The sequence below is a fragment of the Oncorhynchus kisutch genome, linkage group LG7, assembly GCF_002021735.2.
Source record: "Oncorhynchus kisutch isolate 150728-3 linkage group LG7, Okis_V2, whole genome shotgun sequence".
Classification (NCBI taxonomy): Eukaryota; Metazoa; Chordata; class Actinopteri; order Salmoniformes; family Salmonidae; genus Oncorhynchus; species Oncorhynchus kisutch.
This window is the reverse complement of record NC_034180.2, coordinates 56646096-56661721: the sequence shown is the minus strand read 5'-3', so window position 1 is coordinate 56661721 and position 15626 is coordinate 56646096. Positions and strand designations below refer to the sequence as shown.

Here is a 15626-nt window from a genome sequence, read left to right as displayed (position 1 = left end):
GTTGAAGTTGAATTCAAATCAAATCAAATTCTATTGGTCACATACATATATTTAGCAGATGTTTTTGCGGGTGGAGCGAAATGCTTGTGTTCCCAGCTCCAACAGTGCAGTAGTATCTAACAATTCAGAACAGTAAACAAATCTATAAGAAAAATAATGGAATTAAGAAATATATAAATATTAGATTGATCAATGTCGGAGTGGTATTGACTAAGATACAGTAGAATAGAATACAGTATATACATATGAAGGCGGCTATTTAACAGTCTGATGGCCTTGAGATAGAAGCTGTTTTAAGTCTCTCGGTCCCAGCTTTGATGGAAATGAACTAACCTCACCTTCTGGATGGTAGTGGGGTGAACAGGCAGTGGCTCGGGTGGTTATCCACTCCCCAGTATACTTCTCGCCAATGTCCAGTCTCTTGACAACAAGGTTGATGAAATCCGAGCAAGGGTAGCATTCCAGAGGGACATCAGAGACTGTAACGATTTTTGCTTCACGGAGCAGCCAACTGGTTTCTCCACGCATCGCGCCGATAGAAACAAACATCTTTCTGGTAAGAAGAGGGGTGGGGCCATATGCCTTATGGCTAACGAGACGTGGTGTGGTCACAAAAGCATATAGGAACTCAAGTCCTTCTGTTCACCTGATTTAGAATTCCTCACAATCAAATGTCGACCGCATTATCTACCAAGGGAATTCTCTTCGATTATAATCACAGCCGTATATATTCCCCCCAAGCAGACACATCGATGGCTCTGAACGAACTTTATTTGACTCTTTGCAAACTGGAATCCATACATCCTGAGGCTGCATTCATTGTAGCTGGGGATTTTAACAAGGCTAATCTGAAAACAAGACTCCCTAAATTGTATCAGCATATCGATTGCGCAACCAGGGCTGGCAAAACCTTGGATCACTGCTATTCTAACTTCCGCGACGCTTATAAGGCCCTGCCCCGCCCTCCTTTCGGAAAAGCTGACCACGACTCCATTTTGTTGATCCCTGCCTACAGACAGAAACTAAAACAAGAAGCTCCCACGCTGAGGTCTGTTCAACGCTGGTCCGACCAATCTGATTCCACACTCCAAGACTGCTTCCATCACGTGGACTGGGATATGTTTCATATTGCGTCAGACAACAACATTGACGAATACGCTGATTCGGTGTGCGAGTTCATTAGAACGTGCGTTGAAGATGTCGTTCCCATAGCAACGATTAAAACATTCCCAAACCAGAAACTGTGGATTGATGGCAGCATTCGCGTGAAACTGAAAGCACGAACCACTGCACAAGCTAAGCGTCAGTATAGAGACAAAGTAGAATCTCAATTCAACGGCTCAGACACAAGAGGTATGTGGCAGTGTCTACAGTCAATCACGGATTACAAAAAGAAAACCAGCCCCGTCACGGACCCGGATGTCTTGCTCCCAGACAGACTAAATAACTTTTTTGCCCGCTTTGAGGACAATACAGTGCCACTGACACGGCCTGCAACCAAAACATGCGGCCTCTCCTTCACTGCAGCCGAGGTGAGTAAAACATTTAAACGTGTTAACCCTCGCAAGGCTGCATTTAAACGTGTTAACCCTCGCAAGGCTGCAGGCCCAGGCTGCAGGCCCAGACGCCCTCAGAGCATGCGCAGACGAGCTGGCTGGTGTGTTTACGGACATATTCAATCAATCCCTATCCCCGTCTGCTGTTCCCACATGCTTCAAGAGGGCCACCATTGTTCCTGTTCCCAAGAAAGCTAAGGTAACTGAGCTAAACGACTACCGCCCCGTAGCACTCACTTCCGTCATCATGAAGTGCTTTGAGAGACTAGTCAAGGACCATATCACCTCCACCCTACCTGACACCCTAGACCCACTCCAATTTGCTCACCGCCGAAATAGGTCCACAGACGATGCAATCTCAACCACACTGCACACTGCCCTAACCCATCTGGACAAGAGGAATACCTATGTGAGAATGCTGTTCATCGACTACAGCTCGGCATTTAACAGCATAGTACCCTCCAAGCTCGTCATCAAGCTCGAGACCCTGGGTCTCGACCCCGCCCTGTGCAACTGGGTACTGGACTTCCTGACGGGCCGCCCCCAGGTGGTGAGGGTAGGCAACAACATCTCCACCCCGCTGATCCTCAACACTGGGGCCCCACAAGGGTGCGTTCTGAGCCCTCTCCTGTTCTCCCTGTTCACCCATGACTGCGTGGCCACGCACGCCTCCAACTCAATCATCAAGTTTGCGGACGACACAACAGTGGTAGGCTTGATTACCAACAACGACGAGACGGCCTACAGGGAGGAGGTGAGGGCCCTCGGAGTGTGGTGTCAGGAAAATAACCTCACACTCAACGTCAACAAAACTAAGGAGATGATTGTGGACTTCAGGAAACAGCAGAGGGAACACCCCCCTATCCACATCGATGGGACAGTAGTGGAGAGGGTAGCAAGTTTTAAGTTCCTCGGCATACACATCACAGACAAACTGAATTGGTCCACCCACACGGACAGCATCGTGAAGAAGGCGCAGCAGCGCCTCTTCAACCTCAGGAGGCTGAAGAAATGCGGCTTGTCACCAAAAGCACTCACAAACTTCTACAGATGCACAATCGAGAGCATCCTGGCAGGCTGTATCACCACCTGGTACGGCAACTGCTCCGCCCACAACCGTAAGGCTCTCCAGAGGGTAGTGAGGTCTGCACAACGCATCAACGGGGGCAAACTACCTGCCCTCCAGGACACCTACACCACTCGATGTTACAGGAAGGCCCTAAAGATCATCAAGGACAACAACCACCCGAGCCACTGCCTGTTCACCCAGCTATCATCCAGAAGGTGAGGTCAGTACAGGTGCATCAAAGCTGGGACTGAGAGACTGAAAAACAGCTTCTATCTCAAGGCCATCAGACTGTTAAACAGCCACCACTAACATTGAGTGGCTGCTGCCAACACACTGACTCAACTCCAGCCACTTTAATAATGGGAATTGATGGGAAATGATGTAAAATATATCACTAGCCACTTTAAACAATGCGACCTAATATAATGTTTACATACCCTACATTATTCATCTCATATGTATACGTATATACTGTACTCTATATCATCTAGTGCATCTTTATGTAATACATGTATCACTAGCCACTTTAACTATGCCACTTTGTTTACATACTCATCTCATATGTATATACTGTACTCGATACCATCTACTGTATCTTGCCTATGCCGCTCTGTACCATCACTCATTCATATATCTTTATGTACATATTCTTTATCCCCTTACACTTGTGTGTATAAAACAGTAGTTTTGGAATTGTTAGTTAGATTACTTGTTGGTTATTACTGCATTGTCGGAACTAGAAGCACAAGCATTTCGCTACACTCGCATTAACATCTGCTAACCATGTGTATGTGACAAATAAAATGTGATTTGATTTGATTTTATCGTCCTTGATGATCTTGTTGGCCTTCCTGTGACATCGGGTGCTGTAGGTGTCCTGGAGGGCAGGTAGTTTGACCCCAGTGATGTGTTGTGCAGACCTCACTACCCTCTGGAGAGCCCTGAGGTTGCGGGCGGAGCAGTTGCCGTACCAGGTGGTGATACAGACAGACACGATGCTCTCCCTTGTGCATCTGTTAAAGTTTGTGAGAGTTTTAGATGACAAGCAAATTTCTTCAGCCTCCTGAGATTTAAGAGGTGCAGTTTCGACTTCACCACACTCTCTGTGTGGGTGGACCATTTCAGATCGTCAGTGATGTGCACGCCAAGGAACTTGAAGCTTTCCACCTTCTCCACTGCGGTCCCGTCGATGTACGTAAGTATTCAGACTCTTTGATATGAGACTCAAAATTGAGCTCCGGTGCATCGTGTTTTCGTTGATCATCCTTTAGATGTTTCTACAACTTGACTGGAGTCCACCTGTGGTAAATTCTATTGTTTGGACATGATTTGGAAAGGCACACACCTGTCTATATAATGTCCCAAAGTTGAGAGTGCATGTCAGAGCAAAAAGCAAGCCATGAGGTCGAAGCATTGAAGGTCCCCAAGAAAACAGTGGCCTCAATCATTCTTAAATATAAGACGTTTGGAACCACCAAGACTCTTCCTAGAGCTGGCCTTCCGGCCAAACTGAGCAATTGGGGGAGAAGGGCCTTGGTCAGGGAGGTGACCAAGAACCCGATGGCCACTCTGACAGAGCTCCAGAGTTCCTCTGTAGAGGTTGGAGAACCTTCCAGAAGGACAACCATCTCTGCAGCACTCCACCAATCAGGCCTTTATTGTAGAGTGGCCAGACGGAAGCGACTCCTCAGTAAACGGTACGACAGCCCGCTTGGAGTTTGCCAAAAGGCACCTAAAGGACTCACAGACCATGAGAAACAAGATTCTCTGGTCTGATGAAACCAATATTGAACTCTTTGGCCTGAATGCCAAGCGCACGTCTGGTGGAAACCTGGCACCTGTGGGGATGTTTTTCAGTGGCAGGGACTGGGAGACAAGTCAGGATTGAAGGAAAGATGACCGGAGCAAAGTACAGTGAGATCCTTGATGAAAACCTGCTCCAGATCACTCAGGACCTCAGACTGGGGCGAAGGTCCACCTACCAACAGGAGAACAACCTTAAGCACACAGCCAAGTCAATGCAGGAGTGACTTTGGGACAAGTCTCTGAATGTCCTTGAGTGGCCCAGCCAGAGCCCGAACTTGAACCCGATCGATCATCTCTGGAGAGACCTGACCATAGCTGTACAGCGATGCTCCCCGTCCAACCTGACAGAGCTTGAGAACAGAATGTGACAAACTCCCCAAATACAGGTGTGGCAAACTTGTAGCGTCATAGAAGACTCAAGGCTGTAAATGCTGCTAAAGGTTCTTCAACAAAGCACTGAGTAAAGGGTCTGAATACTTATGTAAATATTATATTTCCGTTTTTTATTTTTAATACATTTGCTAAATAAATTCTACCTGATTTGCTTTGTCATTGTGTGATATTGTGTGTAGATTGATGAGTAAAGTAACAAAATGTGGAATAAGTGAAAGGTTCTGACTGCACTGTATAGTGCACATTAGAGGTGTGGCCTCTCCATGCGGTTCCTATTGACCTATTGCAGGGCCTTGTGTGCATCCCAAGTGACACCCTATTCCCTATGTAGTGCACTACTTTAGACCAGGGCTCTATGGCACCCTATTCCCTATGTAGTGTACACCTTTAGACCCTGAGGGCCTCTGTGTCTGCTAGCTGCCCTGAGGGCCTCTATGTCTGCTCCCTGCTCTGAAGGCCTCTGTGTCTGCTCCCTGCCCTGAGGGCCTCTATGTCTGCTCCCTGCCCTGAGGGCCTCTGTGTCTGCTCCCTGCCCTGAGGGCCTCTGTGTCTGCTAGCTGCCCTGAGGGCCTCTGTCTGCTCCCTGCCCTGAGGGCCTCTGTGTCTGCTAGCTGCCCTGAGGGCCTCTGTCTGCTGCCTGCCCTGAGGGCCTCTGTGTCTGCTCCCTGCCCTGAGGGCCTCTGTGTCTGCTAGCTGCCCTGAGGGCCTCTGTGTCTGCTCCCTGCCCTGAGGGCCTCTGCTCGCTGCCCTGAGGGCCTCTATGTCTGCTCCCTGCTCTGAGGGCCCTTGTGTCTGCTTGCTGCCCTGAGGGCCTCTATGTCTGCTCCCTGCCCTGAAGGCCACCGTGTCTGCTAGCTGCCATGAATGCCTCTGTCAGTCCAGCCTCTTTTCAATAAGTTTGGCATACATAGTCTAATTGTTTTGATGAATCTAATCAACCTCTCTCTCTCTCTCCTCACGTCCTCCCTCTCTCTTCCTCCCTCTATCTCCTCCCCTCTTTCCCTCTATACCTACCCCCCCCCTCTGCTCTCTCCCTCTCCTCTCTCCCTCACCCTCCCTCTCCTCTCTCCCACCAGTCCATTCCTCCATGCCAGGGTGAGAGAGGTTTTGTCAGACTGTGCCCTGCCCATCTCGGTTTTGACATTCTCCTTCATCGGATCCTACCTGTTCAACGACATCGACCGTCAGTACCTCCCTCCTCTCCTCCTTCTCTACTCCTCCTCTTCTGTCTCCTTCTTCTTCATTGGATCCCACCTGTTCAATGACATCAAGCATCAGCACCCCTCTCCTCCTCTCCTTCAGCACCCCTACTCTCTTCTCCTTCTCCCCTCTCAGTACCCTATCCTCCTCTCCTTCCATCCTTTAGTACCCCTCTCCTCCACTCCATCTATACTTCAGTACCCTCTCCTCCTCTTTCTCGACACCTCTCCTCTCCTTCTTCTTCATTGGAGCCTACCTGTTCAATGACATCAAGCTTCTCCTCCTGTCCTTCCATCCTTCTATCCTCTGCACCCTCTCTGCCTGTCCTTCTGTCCCTCTCCTCATCTTCTTCAGTACCTGACTCCTTCTCCCTGTCCACCTGATATACTCTCCTCTGTTTCTTACTTTCTGCTCTCAAACACAAACGACTCTAGTCCTCAACCCTCATCCTCAACACTCATCCTCAACCCAAGTCTTCAACCCCAGTCCTCAACTCTAGTCCTCAACACTCATCTTCAACCCTGGTCTTCAAACATAGTCCTCAACTCTAGTCCTCAACCCTCATCCTCAAAACTCATCCTCAACCCTAGTCTTCAACCCTAGTCTTCAACCCAAGTCTTCAACCCTAGTCCTCAACTCTAGTCCTCAACTCTAGTCCTCAACACTCTTCTTCAACCCTAGTCCTCAGTCCTCGTCCCCTATCCTTGTTCTCAAACCTAAACTTCAACCCTAATCCTCAAATCTAGTCCTCAACACTCATCTTCAACCCTTATCTTCAACCCTTATCTTCAACCCTAGTCTTCAACCCTAGTCTTCAACCCTCATCCTCAACACTCATCCTAAAACCTAGTCTTCAACACTCATCTTCAACTCTAGTCCTTAACCCTCGTCCTCAACACTCATCCTCAACCCTAGTCTTCAACACTCATCTTCAACCCTAGTCTTCAACCCTAGTCTTCAACCCTTGTCCTCAACTCTAGTCCTCAACACTCTTCTTCAACCCTAGTCCTCAGTCCTCGTCCCCTATCCTTGTCCTCAAACCTAATCTTCATCCCTAATCCTCAAATCTAGTCCTCAACACTCATCTTCAACCCTAGTCTTCAAACCTAGTCTTCAACCCTAGTCTTCAACCCTCATCCTCAACACTCATCCTCAACCCTAGTCTTCAACACTCATCTTCAACCCTAGTCCTCAAACCTCATCCTCAACACTCACCTTCAACCCTAGACTTCAACCCTAGTCCTCAACCCTAGTCCTCAACCCCCATCCTCAACCCTAGTCCTCAACCCTAGTCTTCAAACCTCGTCCCCTATCCTCGTCCTCAAACCTAGTCTTCAACCCTAGTCCTCAATCCTAGTCTTCAAGCCTAGTCATCAACCCTCGTCCTCAAACCTCGTCCTCAACACTCATCCTCCACCCTAGTCTTCAACCCTAGTCTTCAACCCTAGTCTTCAACCCTAGTCCTCATCCCTAGTCTTCAAACCTTGTCTTCAACCCTAGTCTTCAACCATAGTCCTCAAGCCTAGTCCCCCTTCCTAGTCCTCAACCCTAATCCTCAACCCTAGTCTTCAACCCTAAACTTCAACCCTAGTCCTCAACCCTAATCCTCAACCCTAGTCCCCCTTCCTAGTCCTCAACCCTAATCCTCAACCCTAGTCCTCAACCCTAATCCTCAAGCCTAGTTTTCAACACTAGTCCCCCTTTCTAGTCCTCAACCCTAGTCTTCAAGCCTTGTCCCCCCACCTAGTCCTCAACCCTAGTCTTCAACCCTATTCCCACTTCCTAGTCCTCAACCCTAATCATCAACCCTAGTCATCAACCCTATTCTTCAATCCTAGTCCTCAACACTCATCCTCAACCCTAGTCCTCAACCCTCATCCTCAACACTCATCTTCAACCCTAGGCTTCAACCCTAGTCTTCAACTCTAGTCATCAATTCTAGTCCTCAACCCTAGTCTTCCATCCTAGTCCTCAACCCTCATCCTCAACTCTCGTCCTCAACCCTCATCCTCAACCCTCGTCCTCAACACTCATCCTCAAACCTAGTCTTCAACTCTAGTCCTCAACTCTAGTCCTCAACTCTAGTCCTCAACCCTAGTCTTCCAGCCTAGTCCTCAACCCTCATCCTCAAGCCTCGTCCTCAACACTCATCCTCAACCCTAGTCTTCAACCTAGACTTCAACCCTAGTCCTCAAACCTAGTCTTCAACCCTAGCCCTCTACCCTAGTCTTCAACCCTAGTCCTCAACCCTAGTCTTCAAACCTTGTCCTCAACACTCATCCTCAACCCTAGACTTCAACCCTAGTCTTCAAGCCTAGACTTCAACCCTAGTCTTCAACTCTAGGCTTCAACCCTAGTCTTCAACCCAAGTCCTCAACCCTAGTCTTCCATCCTAGGCTTCAACCCTAGTCTTCAAGCCTATTCTTCAACCCTAGTCCTCCACCCTAGTCCTCATCTCTAGTCCTCAACTCTAGTCCTCAACACTAGTCTCCAGCCTAGTCCTCAAGCCTAGTCTTGTTTCTACAGTTCCAGTATTTAACTTCCATAACGGTCCGATGTTCAGCGTTGCTCCAGTTGGGAAGTTGTCAGTCATGAACGTTTTGTCGGCCATGGTTCTGGGCTTCCTCCTGGCTCTCCTCATCTTCATCGACCAGAACATCGTGGTCTCTCTCACCAACGCTCCCGAGAACAGGTAAAGATGTGCCGACGGCGATGCGCTATATATGTGGTGTGTGTGTGTATATATCAACTGTGTGTGTGTGTGTGTGTGTATATATCAACTGTGTGTGTGTGTGTGTGTATATATCAACTGTGTGTGTGTGTATATATCAACTGTGTGTGTGTATCAACTGTGTGTGTGTGTGTGTGTGTGTATCAACTGTGTGTGTGTGTGTGTATCAACTGTGTGTGTGTGTGTATCAACTGTGTGCGTGTGTGTATCAACTGTGTGTGTGTGTGTGTGTGTATCAACTGTGCGTGTGTGTGTGTGTGTATCAAATGTGTGTGTGTGTGTATATATATCAACTGTGTGTGTGTGTGTGTGTGTGTGTGTGTGTGTGTGTGTGTGTGTGTATATATCAACTGTGTGTGTGTGTGTGTGTGTGTGTGTGTGTGTGTGTGTGTGTGTGTGTGTGTATATATATCAACTGTGTGTGTGTGTGTGTGTGTGTATATATCAACTGTGTGTGTGTGTATATATCAACTGTGTGTGTGTGTGTGTGTATCAACTGTGTGTGTGTGTGTGTGTGTATCAACTGTGTGTGTGTGTGTGTGTGTATCAACTGTGTGTGTGTGTGTGTGTATCAACTGTGTGTGTGTGTGTATCAACTGTGTGTGTGTGTGTGTGTGTGTGTATCAACTGTGTGTGTGTGTTTGTGTATCAAATGTGTGTGTGTGTGTGTGTGTGTGTATCAACTGTGTGTGTGTGTGTGTGTATCAACTGTGTGTGTGTATATCAACTGTGTGTGTGTGTGTGTATATATCAACTGTGTGTGTGTGTATATATCAACTGTGTGTGTGTATCAACTGTGTGTGTGTGTGTGTGTGTGTGTGTGTGTGTGTGTGTGTGTGTGTGTATCAACTGTGTGTGTGTGTGTGTATCAACTGTGTGTGTGTGTGTATCAACTGTGTGCGTGTGTGTATCAACTGTGTGTGTGTGTGTGTGTGTGTGTGTATCAACTGTGCGTGTGTGTGTGTGTATCAAATGTGTGTGTGTGTGTATATATATCAACTGTGTGTGTGTGTGTGTGTGTGTGTGTGTGTGTGTGTGTGTGTGTGTGTGTGTGTGTGTGTGTGTGTGTGTGTGTGTGTGTGTGTGTATATATCAACTGTGTGTGTGTGTGTGTGTGTGTGTGTGTGTGTGTGTGTGTGTGTGTGTGTGTGTGTGTGTGTGTGTGTATATATATCAACTGTGTGTGTGTGTGTGTGTGTGTATATATCAACTGTGTGTGTGTGTATATATCAACTGTGTGTGTGTGTGTGTGTGTGTATATATCAACTGTGTGTGTGTATCAACTGTGTGTGTGTGTGTGTGTGTGTGTATCAACTGTGTGTGTGTGTGTGTGTGTATCAACTGTGTGTGTGTGTGTGTGTATCAACTGTGTGTGTGTGTGTATCAACTGTGTGTGTGTGTGTGTGTGTGTGTGTGTATCAACTGTGTGTGTGTGTGTGTATCAAATGTGTGTGTGTGTGTGTGTGTATCAACTGTGTGTGTGTGTGTATCAAATGTGTGTGTGTGTGTGTGTATCAACTGTGTGTGTGTGTGTGTGTATCAACTGTGTGTGTGTGTGTGTGTGTATCAACTGTGTGTGTGTGTATCAACTGTGTGTGTATCAAGTGTGTGTGTGTTATGTATGTGTGTGTGTGTGTACCAACTGTGTGTGTGTGTCTCAACTGTGTGTGTGTGTGTGTGTGTGTGTGTGTGTGTGTGTGTGTGTGTGTGTGTGTGTGTGTGTGTGTGTGTGTGTGTGTGTGTGTGTGTGTGTGTGTGTGTATCAACTGTGTGTGTGTGTGTGTGTCTGTGTATCAACTGTGTGTGTGTGTCAGGCTGCTGAAGGGAACAGCGTACCACTGGGACCTGATGCTCTCTGGGCTCATCAACATCCTGATGTCTCTCCTGGGGTTACCATGGATACACGCAGCATTCCCCCACTCCACCCTGCACGTCAGACAGCTGGCCTTCGTAGAGCAGCGGGTGGAGGGAGGACATCTATATGAGACGTGAGTTACCTGCCCCTTAGAGACGACCTGCCCCTTAGAGACTACCTGCCCTTTGAGACAACCTGCCCTTAGAGACAACCAGACCCTTAGAGATGACCTGCCCCTTAGAGACTACCTGCCCTTAGAGACTACCTGTCCTTAGAGACGACCTGCCCTTAGAGACAACCTGCCCCTTAGAGACGACCTGCCCCTTAGAGACGACCTGCCCCTTAGAGACGACCTGCCCCTCAGGAGTGGACCCTCATGTCGCATCAGTACAAACCCCTTTTACTGGGAGGGGCCTATCAACCCCCTTCAGACCAGGAACCATTGTTGACCCCACTGGCCAGAATAAGTCCATTTTGAACTGCAGGGTCAGGATATGGCCCCAATCAGCCTGCTATCTTGATCCATATCATATACAAAAGTATGTGGACACCCCTTCAAATTTGTGGATTCTGCGATTTCAGCCACACCGTGTATACAGGTGTATAAAATCGAGCACAGAGCCATGCAATCTCCATAGACAATCACTGGCAGTAGAATGGTCCTTACTGAAGAGCTCAGTGTCTTTCAACGTGGCACCGTCATAGGATGCCACCTTTCCAACAAGTCAAATTTCTGCCCTGCTAGAGCTGCCCCGGTCAACTGTAAGTGCTGTTGTTGTGAAGTGGAAATGTCTTGGAGGAACAGGCTCGGTCGCGAAATGGTAGGCCGCACAAGCTCACAGAATGGGATAGCCGAGTGATGAAGCACATTGGGCTGTTTTTCATGGTTCGGGCCTCTTAGTTCCAGTGAAGGAAAATCTTAACATTACAGCATACAATGACATTCTAGACAATTCTGTGCTTCCAACTTTGTGGCAACAGTTTGGGGAAGGCCCTTTCCTGTTTCAGCATGACAATGTTCCCGTGGACAAAGTGAGATCCATACAGACATGGTTTGTCGACATTGGTGTGGAAGAACTTGACTGGCCTACACAGAGGCCTGACCTCAACGCCATTGAACACATTTGGGGTGAATTGGAACGCTGACTGCGAGCCAGGCCTAATCGCCCAACATCAGCGCCCTACATCACTAATGCTCTTGTGGCTGAATGGAAGCAAGTCCCTGCAGCAATGTTCCAACATCTAGTGGAAAGCCTTCCCAGAAGAGTGGAGGCTGTTATAGCAGCAATGTTCCAACATCTAGTGGAAAGCCTTCCCAGAAGAGTGGAGGCTGTTATAGCAGCAATGTTCCAACATCTAGTGGAAAGCCTTCCCAGAAGAGTGGAGGCTGTTATAGCAGCAATGTTCCAACATCTAGTGGAAAGCCTTCCCAGAAGAGTGCAGGCTGTTATAGCAGCAATGTTCCAACATCTAGTGGAAAGCCTTCCCAGAAGAGTGGAGGCTGTTATAGCAGCAATGTTCCAACATCTAGTGGAAAGCCTTCCCAGAAGAGTGGAGGCTGTTATAGCAGCAATGTTCCAACATCTAGTGGAAAGCCTTCCCAGAAGAGTGGAGGCTGTTATAGCAGCAATGTTCCAACATCTAGTGGAAAGCCTTCCCAGAAGAGTGGAGGCTGTTATAGCAGCAATGTTCCAACATCTAGTGGAAAGCCTTCCCAGAAGAGTGGAGGCTGTTATAGCAGCAATGTTCCAACATCTAGTGGAAAGCCTTCCCAGAAGAGTGGGGGCTGTTATAGCAGCAATGTTCCAACATCTAGTGGAAAGCATTCCCAGAAGAGTGGAGGCTGTTATAGCAGCAATGTTCCAACATCTAGTGGAAAGCCATACTTTTGGTAATGTAGTGTATTCTAAAGTTTGAATGATTTTTGCTCCAGAATAGGGGCGGCAGGTAGCCTAGTGGTTAGAGTGTGTTGGGCCAGTAAACGAAAGGTTGCTAGATCGAATCCCCAAGCTGACAAGGTACAAATCTGTCGTTCTCCCCTGAACAAGGCAGTTAACCCACTGTTCCTAGGCTGTCATTGTAAATAAGAATTTGTTCTTGACTGACTTGCCTAGTTAAATAAAGGTAAAATAAAAAAATACAACAGGACAATGAAGTCCATATCCACATACCTCATCTTGATGACAGAAAATAGACCTACTCATTCAACAACGGACCAAGATGTCATCTACAATGCCTTCTGAAAGTATTCACCCCCCTTGGCATTTTTCCTATTTTGTTGCCTTACAACCTGGAATTAAAAGAGCTTTTTGGGGGGTTTGTATCATTTGATTTACACAACATGCCTACCACTTTGAAGATGCAAAATATTTTTTCTTGTGAAACAAACCAAAAATAAGACAACAAAACAGAACTTGAGCGTGCATAACTATTCACCCCCCCAAAGTCAATACTTTGTAGAGCCACCTTTTGCAGCAATTACAGCTGCAAGTCTCTTGGGGTATGTCTCTATAAGCTTGGCACATCTAGCCACTGGGATTTTTGCCCATTCTTCAAGGCAAAACTGCTCCAGCACCTTCAAGTTGGATGGGTTCCGCTGGTGTACAGCCATCTTTAAGTCATACAACAGATTCTCAATTGGAATGAGGTCTGGGATTTGACTAGGCCATTCCAAGACATGTAAATGTTTCCTCTTAAACCACTCGAGTGTTGCTTTAGCAGTATGCTTAGGGTCATTGTCCAGCTGGAAGGTGAACCTCCGTCCCAGTCTCAAATCTCTGGAAGGCTGAAACAAGGCAGGCTGAAAGGCTGAATGTCCCTGTATTTAGCGCCATCCTTCATTTCTGACCAGTTTCCCAGTCCCTGCCGATGAAAAATATTCTGATGCTGCCACCACCATGCTTCACTGTGGGGATGTTGTTCTCGTGGTGAGGTGTTGGGTTTGTGCCAGACATAGCATTTTCCTTGATGGCCAATAAGCTCAATTTTAATCTCATCTGACCAGAGTACCTTCTTCCATATGTTTGGGGAGTCTCCCACATGCTTTTTGGCGAACAATAAACATGTTTGCTGTAATGTTAAGATTTTCCTTCACTGGAACTAAGAGGCCCGAACCATGAAAAACAGCCCAATGTGCTTCATCACTCGGCTATCCCATTCTGTGAGCTTGTGCGGCCTACCATTTCGCGACCGAGCCTGTTCCTCCAAGACATTTCCACTTCACAACAACAGCACTTACAGTTGACCGGGGCAGCTCTAGCAGGTCATATTAGTTTGTTTGTGATGTGGACACCAAGGAACTTGAAGCTCTCAACCTGCTCAACTCCATCAATGAGAATGGGGGCTGCTCAGTCCTCCTTTTCCTGTAGTCCACAATCATCTCCTTTGTCTTGATCACGTTAAGGGAGAGGTTGTTGTCCTAGAACCACACAGCCAGGTCTCTGACATCATCCCTATACACTGTCTTGTCATTGTCTGTGATTAAGGCCTACCACTGTTGTGTCATCGGCAAACTTAATGATGGTGTTGGAGTCGTACCTGGCGGTGCAGTCATTAGTGAACAGGGAGTAGAGGAAGGGACTGAGCACACACCCCTGAGGGGCCCCCGTGTTGTGGATCAGCGTGCCGGATGTGTTGTTACCTACCCTCACCATCTGGGGGGAGCCCGTCAGGAAGTCCAGGATACAGTTGCAGAGGGAGATGTTTAGTCCCATGGTCCTTAGCTTAGTGATGTGCTTTGAAGGCACTATGGTGTTGAACGCTGAGCTGTAGTCAATGAATAGCATTCTCAGATAGGTGTTCCTTTTGTCCAGGTGAGAAAGGGCAGTGTGGAGTGCAATAGAGATTACATTATCTGTGGATCTGTTGGGGCAGTACGCAAATTGGAGTGGGTCTAGGGTTTCTGGGATAATGGTGTTGATGTGAACCATGACCAGCCTTTCAAAGCACGTCATGGCTACAGATGTGAGTGCTACGAGTCATTTAGGCAGGTTTAGGCATTTAGGCAGGCATTAAGGTTAATGTTCTTGAGCACATCAACTTTTCAGAGGAGACTGTGTGAATCAGGCCTCCATGGTCGAATTGCTGCAAAGAAATCACTACTAATGGACACCAATAACAAGAAGACACTTGCTTGGGCCAAGAAACAAGAGCAATGGATATTAGTCCGGTGGAAAAGTGTCCTTTGGTCTGGAGTCCAAATTGGAGATTTTCGGTTCCAACCGCCGTGTTTTTGTGAGACTCAAAGTAGGTGAACGGATGATCTCCACATGTCTGGTTCCCACTGTGAAGCACGGAGGAGGAATTGTGATGTTGTGGGGGTACTTTGCTGGCGACACAGTCTGTGATTTATTTAGAATTCAAGGCACACTTAACCAGCATGGCTACCACAGCATTCAGCAGCGATACGCCATCTCATCTGCTTTGCGCTTAGTGGGACTATCATTTGTTTTTCAACAGGACAATGACCCAACACACCTCCAGGGTAAGGGCTATTTGACCAAGAAGGAGAGTGATGGAATACCTCTACACAATTTACATGGTTTGGGATTAATTGGACCACAAAGTGAAGGAAAATCAGCCAACAAGTGCTCAGCATAAGGGGGAACTCCTTCAAGACTGTTGGAAAAGCATTCCAGGTGAAGCTGGTTGAGAGAATGCCAAGAGTGTGCAAAGCTGTCATCAAGGCAAACGGTGGCTACTTTAAAGAATCTAAAATATGAAGTATATTTTGATTTGTTTAACATTTTGTTTCGTAACTACACAATTCCATATGTTATTTCATAGTTTGGATGTCTTCACTATTATTCTACAATGTAGAAAACAGTAAAAATAAAGAAAACCCCTTAAATGAGCAGGTGTGTCCAAACTTTTGAGTGGTACTGTACGTTGCTAGCTACCATGACAAAGACGAAAGCCGGCGGGATTACCATTGAGGACAGTGGTGTCTCTCGATCACAGGTAAAGGTTATTTTAAACAAACACAAAGAGTTCTACAAGCAGTTCTACAAGTGTCCA

At 47.3% G+C, this 15626-nt stretch overlaps 1 protein-coding gene across 1 annotated transcript in view; it reads left to right on the top strand.

Moving 5' to 3' along the window:
• LOC109893839 (sodium bicarbonate transporter-like protein 11) overlaps positions 1-15626 on the top strand; it is a 40667-nt gene that overhangs the window by 14527 nt on the left and 10514 nt on the right. The window contains 3 exon segments of the mRNA XM_031828101.1: positions 5901-6007; positions 8551-8716; positions 10570-10743. Coding sequence (XP_031683961.1) covers positions 5901-6007; positions 8551-8716; positions 10570-10743 — 447 coding nt within the window.